The sequence below is a fragment of the Metschnikowia bicuspidata genome (genome assembly GCF_001664035.1).
Source record: "Metschnikowia bicuspidata var. bicuspidata NRRL YB-4993 chromosome Unknown METBIscaffold_3, whole genome shotgun sequence".
NCBI lineage: Eukaryota > Fungi > Ascomycota > Pichiomycetes > Serinales > Metschnikowiaceae > Metschnikowia > Metschnikowia bicuspidata.
Genome location: NW_017387733.1, coordinates 282685 through 300203, shown reverse-complemented (window position 1 = coordinate 300203; position 17519 = coordinate 282685). Strand labels below are relative to the sequence as shown.

Below are 17519 nucleotides of genomic sequence, written 5' to 3'. Positions count from 1 at the left end.
GGGCGCGATGATCCGAGCTGTCCAGTCGACATGCTAATTTTTGACAATTGAAGATATACGAAAACAATCAGCTGAGCTCGTAAAACTTCTGCTTGTCGCCGTCCCAGCGCTCGATGGCAAAGGGCCTCAACGTGTTGATGGGCTTGTGTTCCAGTACGTTGTCGGAGCCCAAGTACGAGAGGAGACCATCGACAATTAAGGCGATACCGTTGGCCTCGCAACCACGAGGCATGATCACGTCCGCACGCTCTTTGGTCTGGAAAATGTAGTCGGCCATTTCCTGCTTGGCCCCATGTAGGTACAAGTTGATGACAGATTCCAAGCTAGCGCCATTGCCCAGCGCCGGCAACACATCACGCTGGATCCACCTGACGAGTCGGGTGTCCGCATCGCTATCAATGTAAACCTTGAAAAGCGACATGTCACACAATTCCTTGTCGTATAGAGCGTATAATCCATGGACAATAATGAGTTTCTGAGGGGCCGTAGGATCGGGGCGGGCCAAACGAGACGAGATGTACGTTTTTAGGGCATGGAAATCGAATCTGGAAGGTTTCAACAGGATTCTGGACTTCAGGCCCACAGTGATGGCCGAGTTGGGTGCATAAGAAAGGGTCGTTGTGACGGTGCGGTCAATGTATTGTTGCATGTCCAAGACCTCGATCTGAAGCGAGTTTGCGGAGTGCCCAGGAAGCGCCTGGAGGTCGTTCTTGATGCTGTGTGCCGCGGTGGTTTTGCCTGCGGCATGGCCGCCTCCGATCAACACGACGATATTGTTTTTGTGCATCTGTGTGTGGAGTTCAACCCAGAAACAGGGATGTCTGTCAGGCTATTCGACTGCTCCGGGGCTTAACTATGCGAGCACCCGGGGCCGCATTTTAGGGCCGCATTTTAGGGCCGCATTTTAGGTCCGCATTTTAGGGCCGATTCTAGGGCCGATTCTAGGGCCGATTCTAGGGCCGCATTCTAGGGCCGCATTTCTAGGGCCGCGCTTGTCGCTGTATCAAGTTTGGTTCTATACGGCTCAGGTAATGCTGTGACTCGCTTGGGCTGTATGTAGGCTTGATGATTCTGACCACATCATGATTCATGAGAGGCGCCAGCATGGGATTTCGAATTAGACTCATGTCTGGGTTTTCGCAGGCGTAGCCATGGGCCTCACTATGCGGGTATAATAAGACAGGTTAGCACATGATAGATCTGAACATGCATACCGAGTGGGAGCCCCAATAGGAACAGATCAAGCAAAGTCTTATGGGGCCGGCTATGGGAGATGCAAGCACAGATTCCAAGTATGAACACGCTCAATTTTGACTGGGACACGGGACGTGGATCCGACCTCACAATGTAGCATGGCAGGAGTCACCATAGTCAAACAGGAGTTCTGGGTGGAAAGCGAAAAAAGAGACCGCCCGAGCTCCCGCACTTTGCACAGCTTTAAGAGAATGGAGTCTGAATCCATGTATTAGGATGTAGTATCTCGAGAATACAGGCAAGCGCAGGAATCTCCCGCCAGCACCAGACTGGCTTGATTTGCTGGACATGAGGTTCTCAAAACGACGGTGCATATATCGGGCGAGGAAATAATAGAGGCGGGCTTTACGTTGGCTCTTTAGTGGACAGGAAGCCGGCCGTGTGCAATTCAGCTGGGCAAGCAGGCAAAAAGGCATAAACATGACATGTCCCAGTATTGGATTCCCGGTCTTCCACTAGCAGCCGTCCTAGTTCTACATGACACCCTGGCTCAGCATGCCTTGACTGAAACCATTTTGATTAATGCAGCAGTATTTCCGAGCTTGCTTGTTCCAAAATAAAGACGGCAACAGCATGTGGTTTCCAGGTCTGATCGGCTCAGGCCCCACGTATACATTTCCGTCACAGTCAGACCCGGCTCTCCGGTGGATTAAGACATGTCACCTTTTAAGGACATCGTCTACAATAGACGGACTGATAAGATATAGAGGCAAGACGGCATTCCCACCAGACCCCGCAGCCCTGTATAGGTCTACACCAGAGACGGCTTCAAGCAGAGCCAGGGACACCAGTTCAGTTCTGAGTCGTGAGCGCACATCTAGACCACGTCCTATTGAATTCAGTGCTTGTCTTCTCCACCCCAGGACATTCTGAACTGAGGCCCATCCTGAGTCAGTCTGAAGCGAGGGATTCGTATGCCAAGGTCTGAGGACAATACCTGCTGCCTTTCAGCATTGCAAGAGTTTCCTCCCGACTCGCCGAATGAAGAAACAACAAAAACAAAACAAACAAACAAACAAAACAAACAAAAAAACAAACAAACAAAACAGACAAAAAACAAACAAACAAAAACAAAAAAACGAAACTCCGGATTGAAACTATAACCCAAGCATGCCTCTCTGGCCCAGCCAGAGCGGTGCGCGCCCGGCGATGGGCATCGGCGATGCGCTGCGCAGAGCCCCAGGCCGAAATTAGGCCGCAAACCATCACTATTGCTGCGCCGGATCCACCACCAAAAACCCCGCAAAACCGCCAGCTCCTGAACATGGACTTCGACCGCTCCGCCGACAAGGAGCTCCGGTTCTCGCACAAGTCCACCAAGAACATCAAGGTGCACGGCTCCTTCGAGAGCATGCAGCTCAAGCCCGAGCTATTGAAGGGCATCTATTCGTACGGATTCGAGGCGCCGTCGGCCATCCAGAGCAGGGCCATCATGCAGATCATCGCCGGCAGGGACACGGTCGCGCAGGCGCAGTCGGGAACAGGCAAGACCGCCACGTTCTCCATCGGCATGCTCCAGGTCATCGATGCCAAGGTGCGCAGCTGCCAGGCACTCGTGGTTTCGCCCACGCGCGAGTTGGCGGTGCAGATCCACAGCGTGATCATGAACTTGGGCAGCTCCATGAACGTGCAGACGCACGCGTGCATCGGCGGCAAGCAGATGGGCGAGGACACGCGCAAATTGGCGCAGGGCCAGCACATTGTCAGCGGCACGCCGGGCCGTGTGTTGGACGTGATCAAGCGGCGCACGCTTGCCACGCGTGGCGTCAAGATCCTCGTGTTGGACGAGGCCGACGAGTTGATGACCAAGGGCTTCAAGGAGCAGATCTACGACATCTACCGGCAGCTCCCCGCCACGGTGCAGGTGGTGGTGGTCAGCGCCACGCTCACGCGGGAGGTGCTTGAAATGACGGCCAAGTTCACGTCGGACCCGGTGAAGATCTTGGTGCGCCAGGAGGACGTGTCTTTGCAGGGCATCAAGCAGTACCAGGTGCAGTGCGAGAAGGAGGAGTGGAAGTTCGACACGCTCTGCGACCTCTACGACCTGCTCACCATCACGCAGGCGGTGATCTTCTGCAACACCAAGAGCAAGGTCACGTGGGTGGCCGAGCAGCTCCGCAAGGCCAACTTTGCGGTGGTGGCCATGCACGGCGACATGAAGCAGGACGAGCGCGACGCCATCATGGGCGATTTCCGCTCCGGCAGCTCGCGCGTGTTGATTCTGACCGACGTGTGGGCCCGCGGCATCGACGTGCAGCAGGTGTCGCTCGTCATCAACTACGACTTGCCGGTGGACCGTGAGAACTACATCCACCGCATCGGGCGCTCGGGGCGTTTTGGCCGCAAGGGCGTGGCCATCAATTTGTTGACACGCGACGACGTGGCGGAGCTCCGGGGCTTGGAGAAGCACTACAAGATCCGCATCCGCGAAATGCCGCTGGACCTCTCCAGCTTGTGAGCGGCCAGCGGCGCGTGTCCTGCCTGGTCTGGCGATGCTTGCGGGAAAAGCGGGAGCAAAGAGACCAGACAGGCCCTGTGTTGCTGGTGGGGCGCCGTGGCCTTGGCCGGGGGAAAACTGGCCAGAGAGCCAGTCGCGGGATCTTGAAGTATCAGCTGGCTTGGTGGGAACAGCAACAAGACAGGAAGCATTTACTCGATGGCGGAGCCATGGTCTTGGAGTGATTGCTCCTGGAGTACTTGCTCAGTCAGAGGGAGAGACATCCCGAAGAACCGCACGAAAGCCGGATTCAGACTGGCGATTCTGAGACACGAAGGACGCGTTGACTGTGCAGCAGGCTTGAGCCCTGAGCCTCGGTCTCATCGACAGATCAAGAGACGGCCATTTCTGGTGCCAGATCAAAGGTGTCAAATGAAAAAGCCAAAACCAGTGGAAGAAGTCTGATGACCTATCTGGGATTCATGCTACGAGTCCGTGTTCTGAATGATAGGGAAAGCAGCGAAGAAACAGCGAAGAAAAATGGAGAACATGAAGGAACATGAAACATGAATGAACATGAAGGAACATGAAGGAACATGAAGGAACATGAAGGAACATGAAGGAACATGAAGGAACATAAAGGAACATGAAGAAACATGAAGAAACATGAAGAAACATGAAGAAACATGAAGAAACATGAAGAAACATGAAGAAACATGAAGAAACATGAAGAAACATGAAGAAACACGAAGAAACCAAAAGGCTTTAATTCGCCTGAATTTCTTGGGTTATAGCCAGCAGCTCGAGTACAGCCGTCTTTGGAACATTGCCGTGCCACCACCAACTTTTCATCCTGCTCGACAAATCGGAAATGAATGGCTCAACTTAAGCGCGTCTTCCCCCGTTGTGGCCTCAAAATCCTTCCTATCCTCAAGTATATCAGCAAGAATATTGAATGTCTGCATCCTGATTCACCACGGGCTTAGGGTCATTATATATAAAATGAACCTATATGAGAACTGTAATAATTGTTTCATTCAACAGCGCGTCTTGGGCCGAACGGTCAATTGATTTGGCTCTCTGCCTTGTTAAAAGTGCATTGCCAACACTAAATCAGAGATCACTCAGATCGAAACGAATCAAAGGTTAGGATAGGCGCTGGATTTGTACTCCTGAACAGAGAACATTGTCAACTGTCAAGGATTGACAAATTAAACTATGACAACGGTTGAATGAGGAGTTAGAATTCTTTGGAAGGGGAACAACGAGCCCAAAGTAGCGCACAGTCTTGTTTATTCGAAATGCTTACCATAGCTTTGGCCACGCCTTTTCCACGGGTGTTTGGTGTGAAAAACCATTTCATGTCCAGATGGAGATTGGTTTGCACCGTTGACATCAAAACTGTTCGATTGGCGTCTTGACTGTTCTTAATGACTGAGCCTACCCGCGTCCTCTGATATTTCAGTCATTGCAATCCCGTCCCATCAGTACAGGAAGCCCATAGTTTATTGATGTAATATGCGAGAACTAAATTGTAAGAAAAAGCTAGACTCAGAGAGGCACGCTTATTATTCAAAGGTTAAAGCCTGCGGATGGACCTACGTCTGATTCAGAAGTCACTACATATTCAGCAAATTTGGATACTCCGGAAGTGCTTGGAGGGAAAAGAGAATAATCAAGAGGAAAGACAAAATGTGTCAGGATCTGACATCACCAAATAAAACTTCCTTAAATATTGAAGAGAGCATACATTGAGTGGAATGAAATCACGAAAATGTCACTTGATAAAAAGGAATTTTGTTTGAACCATAATTTTTAGTTTACTTCAGCACATCTTTTTTACAGTGAAATACAGTACATGAAGAAAGGAAGCGTCGAGTCTGAACAATGCATGGTCAGCCCATACCATGCGGGCTGCATGGAACTCCAACATTTAGCCCTTTATCAGGCAAAACAGTTTTAATTTCTTCTGATGATTGCGAAGGAGGCTTGCCCTCTGAAGGTTTTCAAAGTTTGCAAAAGGCTATTGGAAGTCGCTTTTCTTTGGCGAGAAGACCAAAAACATGGAGAAAACTAAGATGCATGCGTGTAACTGTCTACACTAAAGAATAAACAAATGTGCTTGGCCTTGGAGTGTTTCAAAAAATGCATATTCGTGGAAGCAAAATATTTTTCTTCATTTTTATGCTCTCATCATTGATCAGTTAATCAATGACGATGTTCGAGGACACACGAAAGATTTCGCTGTGCTTGTAACCGTTGCTTACATCAGCTAATATTTTTCTAGCTAATGTCGATCCAGTAGGACATGGATAAATTGACCCTCCGTGGTATGAGAGAAGAGTTCGAATATGATACGATTTTTAATTAAAGTTCAGATGATAATCGATTGGGCCTAATCGTGCCACAGTAATAGACCAGGTGGCTTTTCAAGCTTTTGCAAGAAAAAAAAAAAAATTCTAGAAAGATTGAAATAAAAGAGGCAGTGTCAGAATTTTTTAGAGGAAAAAATTTCACCGGTTTTGGGAATTAAAAGAAGGGAAGCTGGGTCCAAGATCCGGACAAAAACCAAACAAAGAGCTGGAATCAATTGGGGAAAATGTCAGAAGGAAAGAGTCTGGAGGCGAGATTAGGCAAAAAAAAACCAGAAAGAGAGAATGGAAATCAGTCAGTGGATGCAAATATTTTGAAAAAATGAAAAAAAAAAAAAAAGAAAACTTTGTAAAAGGTCACTTGAGACAAAGAGTTGAAAACAAAGCGTTGGATAGATTCACGGGAAAGAATGAACTGGGAATGGTATCATGGCAGAGTCACCAGGCAAAAGATCAAGAGTCGGAGACCTAAAATGACGGAGAAGGAAACAAGGATTTTTGTGGAAAAAATTGTCACGAAAAAATAGGGAACGAAATCAGGCAACTGGAAAATGGTCGAGACGTTTCAAAGTCCTAATAATTTCCAGTGTGCACGGCTACTAAATTGTGCCCGGTAGACACTTCTAGCCGCACGACAAACTTAGGCGGCAAGTACTTTCCAAACTGCGATAAAATATGGAAACAACAAGTATATTCCTCGACAAGACAAGTCGGCAAAAAATCAAGTACTCTCACTAGTAGCAGAAGCTCACTAGATGTTTCTAGGGTAAGAAAATAGTCAGGGTAGAGGGATATCAACAAGATACAAAACCGCCCAAGAAACACCATACCAAACAGAGCCAGGAGAACAATATTTACAAAGATCCAAGAATAACCACTGAGGTGAAAGAGCTGGGGATTCAAGCCAGAGTAGCATGGCAGAAATTAGAAGCCCAGGCCCAGCTGGCGCTCACCCGCCATTTTACCAAGAGACTCTTCCTATCATCTTGTGTAGAAAGCTAGCACGAGTAGTAGGAGAAAGCAACTTTCCATAACAAAAAAAAAGAAAATACCATCAACAGCCAAATTGCCACAGCGACGCTATTTTTAAATTACAGCACCACTAACTATCAAATTAAAACAACACCACCAACTACCAAATTAAAACAACACCACCAGCACCCAAATTACAACAACAACACCAACACCCAGATGAAAATAGCAATACCATCTACCAAACCACAACACTAACAATCAATTCTCAACAACACCAGCACGGCCAAATTACACAACAGCAACCTGAATAAGGCCGACAAACAGCATCCCCCAAAAACAGCATCCCACACAAAACGGCATCCTCCACAAAAAAACATCACCAAAAATCCCCCTGCCGTATCTGTGTATAAAACACCGGAATCTACTCATGTTCTTCCTTCCAGTCACAGTGTGTTTTTTCGCAGCCGGCCCCAGCGCCCGTTCGCAGCCGGGCCTGTCCACGTGAGAGCATCGCGCACCGCCTGCGGCTCCATAATTTTTTCTCGCTCCTCCTCCTCCTTTGTTCCTTGGAGCGCCCAATACACCCACCAATACCCCCCGGAAACGCCGAAAAAACACAAGACAATGGACGCCCAGTACCTTGCTGCTTTGGAGGACACCCTCCAGCAGACGTTTTCCCCCACCACCGTCAAGCAGGCCACGGCTAGGCTCTCCAAAGAGCTCTACTCCAACGCCTTGGCCTTGCCCTCGCTCTTGCACATCTTGCAAACGTCCACGCAGGACCAAGTCAAGCAGTTGGCCGCGGTCGAGGCCCGCAAGCTCGTCGGCGCCAAGTGGGAGACCGTGGCTGCGGAGTTGAAGCCGCAGATCCGCGCCGCCTTGTTGCAAAACACGTTCAGCCAGCCGCTGAAGTTGATCAGACACTCGTCGGCGCGCGTGGTGGCGGCCATCGGCGACCAGGACTTGGTTGAGGACTCGTGGCCCGAGTTGTTGCCCACGTTGGTGGCGGCCGTGCAGGACGGCGACGCCCAGAACAAGGAAATGGCCGTGTACACGCTCTACACGTTGTTGGAAACGCTGTGCCCCGCGCTCAGCGCGCACCAGGACGACTTTGTGGCGCTTTTCGCCGGCCTCGTGGCCAGCGGCGCGTCGCAGGAGATCCGCGTCAACGCGGTGGCGTGCTTGGACTGCCTCGCGCAGTTCCTCGAGCAGGACGACGCCATCAACCCGGCCACCGCGGCGCAGTTCAAGGCCGCCATCCCGGGCATGCTTGCCGTGTTGCAGGACGTGATCCAGGCCAACGACTCCGACAAGACCAAGGCCGTGTTCGACGTGATGAACTCGTTGTTGTTCTTGGACAACCAGTTGGTGGGCGAGCAGATCGTGCAGCTCATCTCCACCATCGCCGAGCTCGCGGCCAACACGCGCTTGGACGAGGAGTTCCGCTGCATGGGCTTGCAGTTCTTGATCTCTGTGGTGTCCTTGCGCAAGACCAAGGTGTCCAGCAACAACTTGGGTCCGCAGCTCACGGCCATCGCCACGCGAATTGCGTCCGAGGAGATCGACGTGGACGACGAGTTGAACAACGAGGACGAGGAGAACGAGAACGAGGAGAACACGCCGGCCGCCTTGGCCTTGCGCTTGATGGGCGTGTTGGCCGGCGAGTTGCCGCCGCTGCAGGTCATTGCGCCGTTCTTCGACAGCTTGCCTGCCATGGTGGCATCGCCCGATATGTTTGCCAGAAGAGCCGGGCTTTTGATTGTCGGCGTGGCCTCGGCCGGTGCGCCAGACTACCTCGCCACCCAGGTGGCCAAGATCGTGCCTGTGTTGATCAACGGCTTGCAAGACCGCGAGACCGTGGTGCAGGTGGCGGCCGTGCGGGCCGTGGCTCAGCTCTCATCCGAATTGCAGGACAACATTGCGGACTATCACCAGCAGCTCTTGCCGCTCATCATGGGCATCATCGACTCCGCGGCGCACGTCATGGCCTACAAGTACGCGTGTTACGCGTTGGACGGCATCATTGAGTTCATGGGCCACGACGCGATTGCCCAGTACATGGCGCCCTTGATGCAGAAGTTGTTCAGCATGTTGGAGGCCGCCAACTCATCCACCTTGAAGGCAGCCATCGTGTCCGCCATCGGCTCCACCGCGTTTGCCGGCGGCAAGGGCTTCACGCCCTATTTTGACCAGTCCATCCACATCTTGGAGCCTTTCATCTCCAACGCTGCGCAAACCGATGGCATGTCCGAGGACGACATCGAGTTGCGCGCTTGCACCTTCGAGAACATCTCCACCATGGCTCGTGCCGTGGGCTCCGAGCCCTTCGCTGCCTACGCCAAGCCTTTGGTTGAGGCTGCCTACTCGTCCATTGGTGCCGAGCACCCCCGCATCCGTGAGTCGGGCTTTGCTTTCATCTCCAACATGGCCAAGGTCTACGGTGCAGAGTTTGCCGGCTTCTTGGACGAGATCGTGCCCCAGATCTTGAAGTGTTTGGAGCAGGAAGAGTTCTCCTTCGAAGGTGGTGAGGACGACGACGAGGAAGAGTTCGAGGACGACGAGGGAGACATGGACAACAAGTTCAAGTTCAACTCGGGCATCACCATCGAGAAGGAAATCGCCTCCGTGGCCTTGTCCGAATTGGCCATGGGCACCGGCGCCGCTTTTGCCAAATGGGTCGAGCCTTCTTTCAAGACCTTGTCCGAGCAGGTCGAGGTCTCCTACGGCATGAGGGAGGCCGCTATGAACTCGCTCTGGAAGATCGTGCGCGCTATGTTCAAGGCTACTTACGGTGCCGACTTCAAGGCGCCAAAGGGTGTTCCACAGCAGTCCTACCTTGACGCCAATCTCTTGCAATTGATTGAGCAAGCCAGAGCCATCACCGTGGCCAACTTGGAGGAGGAGTTTGAGTTCAACTTGGTTGTCTGCGACTTGGACAACCTTACCGAGGCCCTCCTGACCTGCGGTATTGCCGCTCTTGTCAGCAATGCCTCAGACACCAGCCTCCTCGAGAAGCTTTGTGTGCAGTTGATGAACATCTTGAAGAAGGAGCACGGCTGCCAGTTGGACGACGAGGAGCCTGTTGACGAGGGCGAGGACACTTCTGAGTCCGAGGCCATGTTGTTTGAGTCTGCTTTGGAGGTCTTGATCATCTTGTCGCTCGAGCTTGGCCCTGACTTCGTCAAGATTTTCGCCTCTTTCAAGGACGTTATCATCGCCAATGTCACATCCAAGTCCAAGTCCAAGAGAGTCAGCTCCATTGGTGGTTTGGCTGAGATCTCCGCCGGATTGAAAAACGCTAACCCTTACACCGATGACTTCTTGCAAGTCTTCTCCGACAGATTGGCCAACGACAAGTCTTTGGAAGTCAAGGGCAATGCCGCATACGGTGTTGGTATTATTATCGAGGCCAGCTCCACCGACTTTTCCGCCAGCTACCAGCAGATCTTGCAAACCATGTTCCACTTGTTGAGCAAGTCCGACGAGCAAGCTAAGTTGGACGATGGCGAGTCCAAGGACGTTGTCAACAGAAGTAACGCGAACGCTTGTGGCTGTGTTGCAAGAATGGCATTGAAGAACGCTGCCGCTGTCCCCGTTGAACACGTTTTGCCTGCCTTGTTAAACCATTTGCCTTTGGAATCTGGCCCTGAAGAGAACGTCCCAATCTTGACCTGGATCATCAAGTTGTACGAGAGTGGAGACAGCTTCATCGAGTCTCAAACCGAGAGAGTCATTCAAATCTTGGCTGAGATTTTTAAGAAGGAGGCTGACAGACTTAAGTTGGTCGAGGAAAGTACCTTGGGCAGAGAGGAAAACATCGAGAAAATCAAGCAATTCCACACCAAGGAGTTGGAAGAGAAGGTCGTCAACTTGGTGAAGTTTTTGAACCAGAAGTACGCTAACATCATCTCCAACCACGAGATTTTGAAGTCCATTGTTGCATAATTGTCCGGATTGACTTAGATTATGAATACCTGAATAGTTATATGAACCTTGTTTATACTTTCGAGAGAGCCGTGGGCTTTCTGAAATGCGTATGGCACTATGGTTTTGGGTCAACAGCTGATTGGTGGTGAAGCCAGAATCGGTATTGTGTGCATAAAATTCCTGGCTAAGTGGCGGTCTTTCCAATTAAGATACGTGTTTTACGATTGTTTCTACGCTGGTCGCCAGGATGTCAATCACAGGAAATGATGGTCCATCACTAGTAAGTCATTTGCAATAAGGAGTAAATCAGGAGATACTTGTGCACATGCCAAAATAGACTACTGAGTTGCTTTCAATTCCCCCGAACAAGTCGATTTCGAAAATCGTTCTTTATAATGTCATTTTATCATTCTCACTTCGTTGAGATTTCCTGAAAGTTCATTTGCAAAAACTTTTACAAACTCGATGGACTTACCACAGAATCAGCAAGGATTTTAACAAAGCACATAGCCAAGAAAATTGAATAAAAAGGAAATCAATTGGACCGACAAATAGAACAAGATCCCCCAGAGATCCCAGTGCTGTCCATCCATTCATAATAAGAACTGAGACAGGCAGTGGAGCCGTCTTGTTTCATGCTCTGCCTTATAATATCAAAAAGAGACATTTCAGCTCAAAGGTATGCGTTTTATATAGAAGCGACACTGCATGAAAATCACGGAAAATGGAAGCCGACGAGTGGCTGAAGCCAGTCTTCTCAATCAGGCGTACATACTAAAGACGCATTAAATGGCTATGTGTGTGAATCATGTACCCGAATAGGACTTCAAAGGAACCATCTCAAGACTAAAGTGCGGCAGCGATGCGTTTTGCGTTTGGCATAAATAGATTCAAGAAGAATGAGATACTAAGATTCCTTTTTCGGTATAAACATCTCAAAACTCAGAGGTAAATAAAGATGTCAGACGCAGCAGGGCAGATTTTAGCGGCGTTTTCCTTCCTTGCACTTGCAGTCTTAGTGCCGCCTCTATGCTACCACGTTCAACAACGTAATATTCCAGCTGCCAGTTTGATAATATGGTTCTGTATCCAAAATCTCACCACTTTCATCAACGCTGTAATCTGGAGCGGCGAGAATTACAACCGGGTTTATGACGGCAAAATATACTGTGACATCACCGTAAGAATCTTGAGCGGAGCCACTGTTGGTCTGTTGTGCGCAACCGCTTGTATAATTTTCAACTTGTTCATGATAATAGCTGCAAAAAACCATGGCTATCTTGCACGAGACTCCAAGACAAAACTTGCGGTCAACATCTTGATGTGCTGGGCCAACCCGCTTTTGGTCATGGGGTTGACAGTTCTAGCACAGAATCACAGATATGATATTGCCCGCTACTATGGATGTTCGGCACCGTGGAATTACACCTTGGGATCGGTAATGTTGGTTTCCATCTGGAATGTCATTTGGATTGCCGTTGCTTGTGTCTTTGCAGTTTTGACCATTGTGGAACTCGCTCGCAAGCGAAAAGATATTCTGGACATTTTGCGGTGCACAAATTCGGGGCTCAACATGCGGAAGTTCTCGCGATTGATAGTCTTGAGTTTCTTGATTGTTCTCGTGTTCTCTCCGGTCACTCTCATCAGTTTTGCTGCGGACGTAAAGGCCGCTTCTTCTGTGACAAGCGAAATGGCGATGGCATATGCAAGCATCAAATGGTCCGACGTTTACGCCTACGACATCGGCATGAATAACCTCAGTTCAAAGGTCGTACCAATAGTCTTTTCCTTCATCACCTTCTTCCTTTTCGGCCTCGGAACTGAGGCGCTCAAGATGTACAGAGGCTTCTTAGTATCCATTGGTTTCACGAGGTTTAAGAAAGAAGAACCCCGGGATTTCTATGTGGCGAAAGACTTCGACGAGAGTCGCCAAACCTCGAAGCAAACGCAGTCAACAGAGGAAACAGTTGGGCTCAGTCAGATCGAGTATGAGCACTTCCAGACGCTAGTTCTTGAAAAAGAACCCTTTTCCTTGCTGCCCGACTCGAACGACACAGCTTCTTTTTAGTTCACTTGTCTTTTTTTAAATAAACGGTTGATTTGGTACTTGGCCCTAGTCCTTTCTGCCAAGAAGAAGGCTTGTAAAACATTGATCAAACTTTCTAGAGTCGACCTTGCCCTGTGTTTCCCGCATAGCCTGTCCGATCAAAAACTTAATGGACTTGTGCTTCCCCTTTCTGACTGTCTCCACCACGTCAGGATGATTGTCTATAATCTCCAAGCATATATCTCTCACAGCATTTTCAAACTCGCCCTCTGCAAGATCTGCAGGAGCGCCCAAGTCATAGTGGTCTACCATTTCTCTGATGCTGAGAGACTGCGTGGTTTCAGGGGACTGGATCAAAGCGGTGAGAATGAGCTTTGCGGAGGTCAGTGAAATTTCGTTGTTCTGCACCATCATGATCAAGGAAGCAAATTTGTCAGCCGGTAATACAGATGGGTCGACGGGTTGATCGAACTTCTTAAATGTTCCAAGTAGGTTGTGGAAGAACCAGTTGTTCAAGGTCTTTGCCAGACACCCGGAGGCTCTAGACACGAGGATATCATGGATGTCCATGTAGTAGGCGTGAATTGAGCGAGACTCTACTAAGAACTTGGCGTGTTTTTTTTCGAGTAAAAACGGGTCCAGCATTAGTTTCTCAACGATCTGGTCGGGAAGGTCTGGAAGCATGGCCGAGATTTGCTGGGTGATTTCTGGTTTCAAATGCACAAGCGGGAGCTCCGTATCTGGAAAATATCTATAATCCACAGCATCTTCTTTTGACCGGGTCCTGACAGTTTCCTTGCCGTTCCAGGCCCTTGTTTCTTGCTCGATCGGCAGGGCACTAGATTTAAGATGATTGACCTGTCTGGCGTATTCGTAGATCACAGCAGCAGCGATTTCGGAAGTACTGCCCAAGTTTTTGATCTCGACTCTATTTCCGCCCGCAACGCTAACGTTTACGTCACAGCGCATGGCACCATTTTCCATGTCGCCTGAGCAGACACCCAAATGAGTCATGATGCCAATGTACTTTTTGACAAATGCACGCACTTGAAGCAAATGGTTGAAGTCCGGCTTCGTGACTAGTTCTATTAGAGGCACGTTTGCCCGGTTGAAGTCGATCGCAGTGGACTGGCCGAAAGCGTCGTAGTTCAATTTGGCCGTGTCCTGCTCTATCTGGATCTGCTCAATGCCGATTGTCTTGTCTTCGAGCACATCGTCGAAATTTCTGGTGAGTTGCAAAGAGCCGCCATTTGCCAACGGCCTGTAATGTTGCGTGATTTGGTACCCAAGAGGCTGGTCTAGGTAGAAGTAGTGTTTTCTATCAAAAGACGAGATTGGGTTCACACGTGACTTCAAGACTGCAGCTGCCTTCAAGGCTAGAAGAAGCGCTTCCGGGTTCAACTTGGGAAACGTGCCCGGAAGACCCACGTCGAAATACGACGTGTTACTATTAGGAGGGCCTTCGGCCGCGTTTCGGGACAACGAGAAAAGCTTGTGCTTAGTCTTGAGCTGTGTGTGGATTTCCAAGCCACACTTGAATGGGAACCCGGGCTCGGGCCTCCATTTCTGTAGAGATTTCGGGATCATCGGCCGTATATACGATGAATTCAGTGTGAAAATTAGCATGGAGGATTTGGTCTGGCAGCTGCGCGATGTGCCGGCGGCCCGGCAGGCAAGGGCCACTATATCTTATTATCAAAGAGAGAACAATAGCTAACAGGCCTCTTGGGGAAGAGGTGGATGAAACTAAGCCTTAAGTTATAGTTCTAGACTTTATTTGAATTTTGGGCTCTCATCATCTGCTTATTGGACCACGCAGTTCTTTGGCTTTTAATTGGTCTTCCGGCTGCGAAACACAGGCCGTAGTATGACATGCCCATGTATCGAGAAAAATGCAGTATGGCGCCGGAAAAAATAAACACGTGAGACAGTTTCTGAATCAAATAAAGATATATGTTGTCTAAAGACAAGGGATGCACGGGAGGACGAGATGCATTAAATGATCCAAGGGAAGAGTAAAGGGTGCATAAATACGCTTAATTATATGTTCGGATTCTGAAATCACGAGACCTTTTTGGTTGATTTCAATGCACACAGAGGACAGTGAGCTATCAGATATAACTGTGTCATCTGAAGTACGCCCCAGGAAGCATTTAAAGTAGAACCCTCTATGCCCCTATCGTTTATATTCGGTGCGCCGAACTGAAAGCGACACCACGTGAGCGAATAATAGAACGCGGCTGGGTTCTTTATAGAATTGTTTATTTAAGTATGTGATATACTTTGGACCCTAACTCCTGTTTCGCTAAAGCCCTTAAGAGGCCAAAAGTGAAGGGTTTTTTATACTAGTAGTCAAGTGACTTCGTACATGGCGCTCCATGTCTTTGAGTTGCGCTGACAGCGATTAAGTTTATTTTCATTTTTTGCGGACCGGCAAAGACAGAGGGCCATCCTATGCCGCAAAAATTCTGTGCGTTGATATATGGGTTTATAGATGTGCCAATCATTTTGAGATGAAATCAATTGGCAACAAAGCGGCTGTTCCCATTACGCGAGAATTGTGTCCAGATATAATATGATAGTATTTGGTGCAATCTATGATACAATATAAGATACAGAGTGATGCAATCAATGATACAATCCTTGTACAATGTATGATGCGCCACATATCACACTATATGATACAGTCTATGATTCAATATGTCATTCAGTGTGATAATATATATCACACTATATATTACAGCACGTATATATGATACAGTGTGATACAATATATGATACAATACATGATACAATGTGATCTAATATATGATACAATGTGATCTAATATATGATACAATATATGATACAATATATAATACAATATATGATACGATACATGATACATTATATGATACAATATATGATACAATATAATACAATACGATATATGATACATTATATGATACATTATATGATACAATTTATGATACAATATATTATATACTATATAATACACTATATAATACAACATATGATACAATATACATCTATACTGTATATTACAATTTATACTACACTGAATATTACAATATATGTAATAGTGTGATACAATATATGATACAGTGTGATTAAATATATGATACAATATACATCACATTATATATGACACTGTAGGATGCAAGATCGGTAAGCACACCGTATGGCAAAACACACATCTACCTAGACCAGCCTGTCATCAAACCACAAATTTGCTTTGAAAAGAACAAAACTTCGTTGATACTCACTCCCTGTCTCCAGCACATGGCCGCGGCCCTCCGCTTGCCCCCGGGTCTGCATGCAGTCCCCAATATCGCCTCCCCACTAAGGGATGACACTCAACCAGCCCACATATACGGACCGCTTAATCCACGGAGCTAAGCCAGATAGAAAACACACCCCCACACCCCACAACGTCAGCATCTATACCACCAACACCCCCCAGAACCTCTAAAAAAGTACGTATATCTCAGCACGGCCAACAAACACTGCTGCTTGTTCGCCCAGCCCGATCCAAAAAAAAAAAATACCAGTCGTTTGGGGTATTTTTGTTTGTGGGCCACGCAGGGCCTTATCTCACCAGCGATAAGCTCCATTTCCACCGCAACAGAACACATCAGAATACAGGAGAAAACCCTCTCCACAAGCCCAGAAACACATAGTCACCAATTCGCCCTCCTTACTAACTCCCAGCTTTACGGAAATCATGAGATCACAATTCAAAGACGAAAACTCGCTTGGTATGTATACTTAAATCTCGATGTTTAGGTGCTTTGGCCCGCCACCCACACTGAGCAAACCTTGCCCACCAAAGACAAGTTTCTGCTGTCTTATCATGCCTCTCTCTGTATCGGTTTTTTTTTGTCAACAAAAATCGATGCCGCACCCGCCAAAACATGGATGACTAACTTGCTCCCAGAGAAACGAAGCTCGGAGTCGGCCAGAATCTTGCAGAGGTTCAAAGACAGGCTCCCTGTGATTTGCGAAAAAGTCGAGAATTCCGACATCCAGGAAATAGACAAGCGAAAGTACTTGGTGCCCGGCGACTTGACTGTGGGCCAGTTTGTCTACGTGATCAGGAAACGCATCAAGTTGCCTTCAGAAAAGGCCATCTTCATTTTTGTGAACGACATCTTGCCGCCCACCGCGGCGTTGATGAGCAGTATCTACGAGGAACACAAAGATGAGGACGGCTTTTTGTACGTGTTGTACTCTGGCGAGAACACGTTTGGTCAGATTGATCTTTCGCAGATCGACTTCTCCGACGTGCCTCGTTGTTGAACACGCCCTGCCCATGGTCTAGGGTCCTTTTCTTTATACCTTTCTCTACGCTTGTTTCCCAAATACTCTCAAATTCTTATTCTCTACCACGAGGCCGTCTCTTCGTGCTGGCCTGCAGCCGTTCTGTTAGAGCGCAGCAGATGATGGGTTTTCACAAGGGCCTGCTCCGATTAGTTTTTCTTTCCGTGCGGGGCTCTGCCCGTCATTG

General features: G+C 48.6%; 6 protein-coding genes across 6 annotated transcripts; 4 read left to right on the top strand and 2 right to left on the bottom strand.

Moving 5' to 3' along the window:
* Nucleotides 1-67: 67 nt before the first annotated feature.
* METBIDRAFT_21128 (putative uridine kinase) lies at nt 68-775 on the bottom strand (the record flags this gene model as incomplete). The annotated part of the gene is made up of 1 exon (XM_018855038.2): nt 68-775. A coding segment is annotated over one exon (708 nt), but the record flags the coding sequence as incomplete, so codon positions are not given.
* A 1517-nt stretch (nt 776-2292) lies between these two features.
* FAL1 (ATP-dependent RNA helicase) lies at nt 2293-4089 on the top strand. The gene has a single exon (XM_018855885.1). It carries the CDS (start codon nt 2417-2419, stop codon nt 3710-3712), a length of 1296 nt encoding a protein of 431 aa, XP_018711455.1. The 5' UTR covers nt 2293-2416; the 3' UTR covers nt 3713-4089.
* Nucleotides 4090-7662: 3573 nt separating this feature from the next.
* On the top strand, nt 7663-10983 carry METBIDRAFT_78054 (uncharacterized protein; the record flags this gene model as incomplete). Its single annotated transcript, XM_018858809.1, has 1 exon — nt 7663-10983. The coding sequence occupies one exon, from the start codon at nt 7663-7665 to the stop codon at nt 10981-10983; it is 3321 nt and encodes a 1106-aa protein (XP_018711454.1).
* A 940-nt stretch (nt 10984-11923) lies between these two features.
* Nucleotides 11924-13033, top strand: STE3 (Ste3p; the record flags this gene model as incomplete). The annotated part of the gene is made up of 1 exon (XM_018857376.1): nt 11924-13033. One exon carries the CDS (start codon nt 11924-11926, stop codon nt 13031-13033), a length of 1110 nt encoding a protein of 369 aa, XP_018711453.1.
* Nucleotides 12891-14770, bottom strand: METBIDRAFT_31590 (glutamyl-tRNA(Gln) amidotransferase subunit). The gene has a single exon (XM_018855884.1). The coding sequence runs from the start codon at nt 14636-14638 to the stop codon at nt 13079-13081; it is 1560 nt and encodes a 519-aa protein (XP_018711452.1). The 5' UTR covers nt 14639-14770; the 3' UTR covers nt 12891-13078.
* Nucleotides 14771-16736: 1966 nt separating this feature from the next.
* On the top strand, nt 16737-17311 carry AUT7 (ubiquitin-like protein; the record flags this gene model as incomplete). Its single annotated transcript, XM_018858808.1, has 2 exons — nt 16737-16770; nt 16950-17311. 2 exons carry the CDS (start codon nt 16737-16739, stop codon nt 17309-17311), a joined length of 396 nt encoding a protein of 131 aa, XP_018711451.1.
* Between the last annotated feature and the right edge of the window lie 208 nt (nt 17312-17519).

Coding starts and splice junctions, on each gene's coding strand:
- FAL1 (XM_018855885.1), top strand. CDS start 2,417: ATGCGCTGCGCAGAGCCCCAGGCCGAAATTAGGCCGCAAACCATCACT.
- METBIDRAFT_31590 (XM_018855884.1), bottom strand. CDS start 14,638: ATGCTAATTTTCACACTGAATTCATCGTATATACGGCCGATGATCCCG.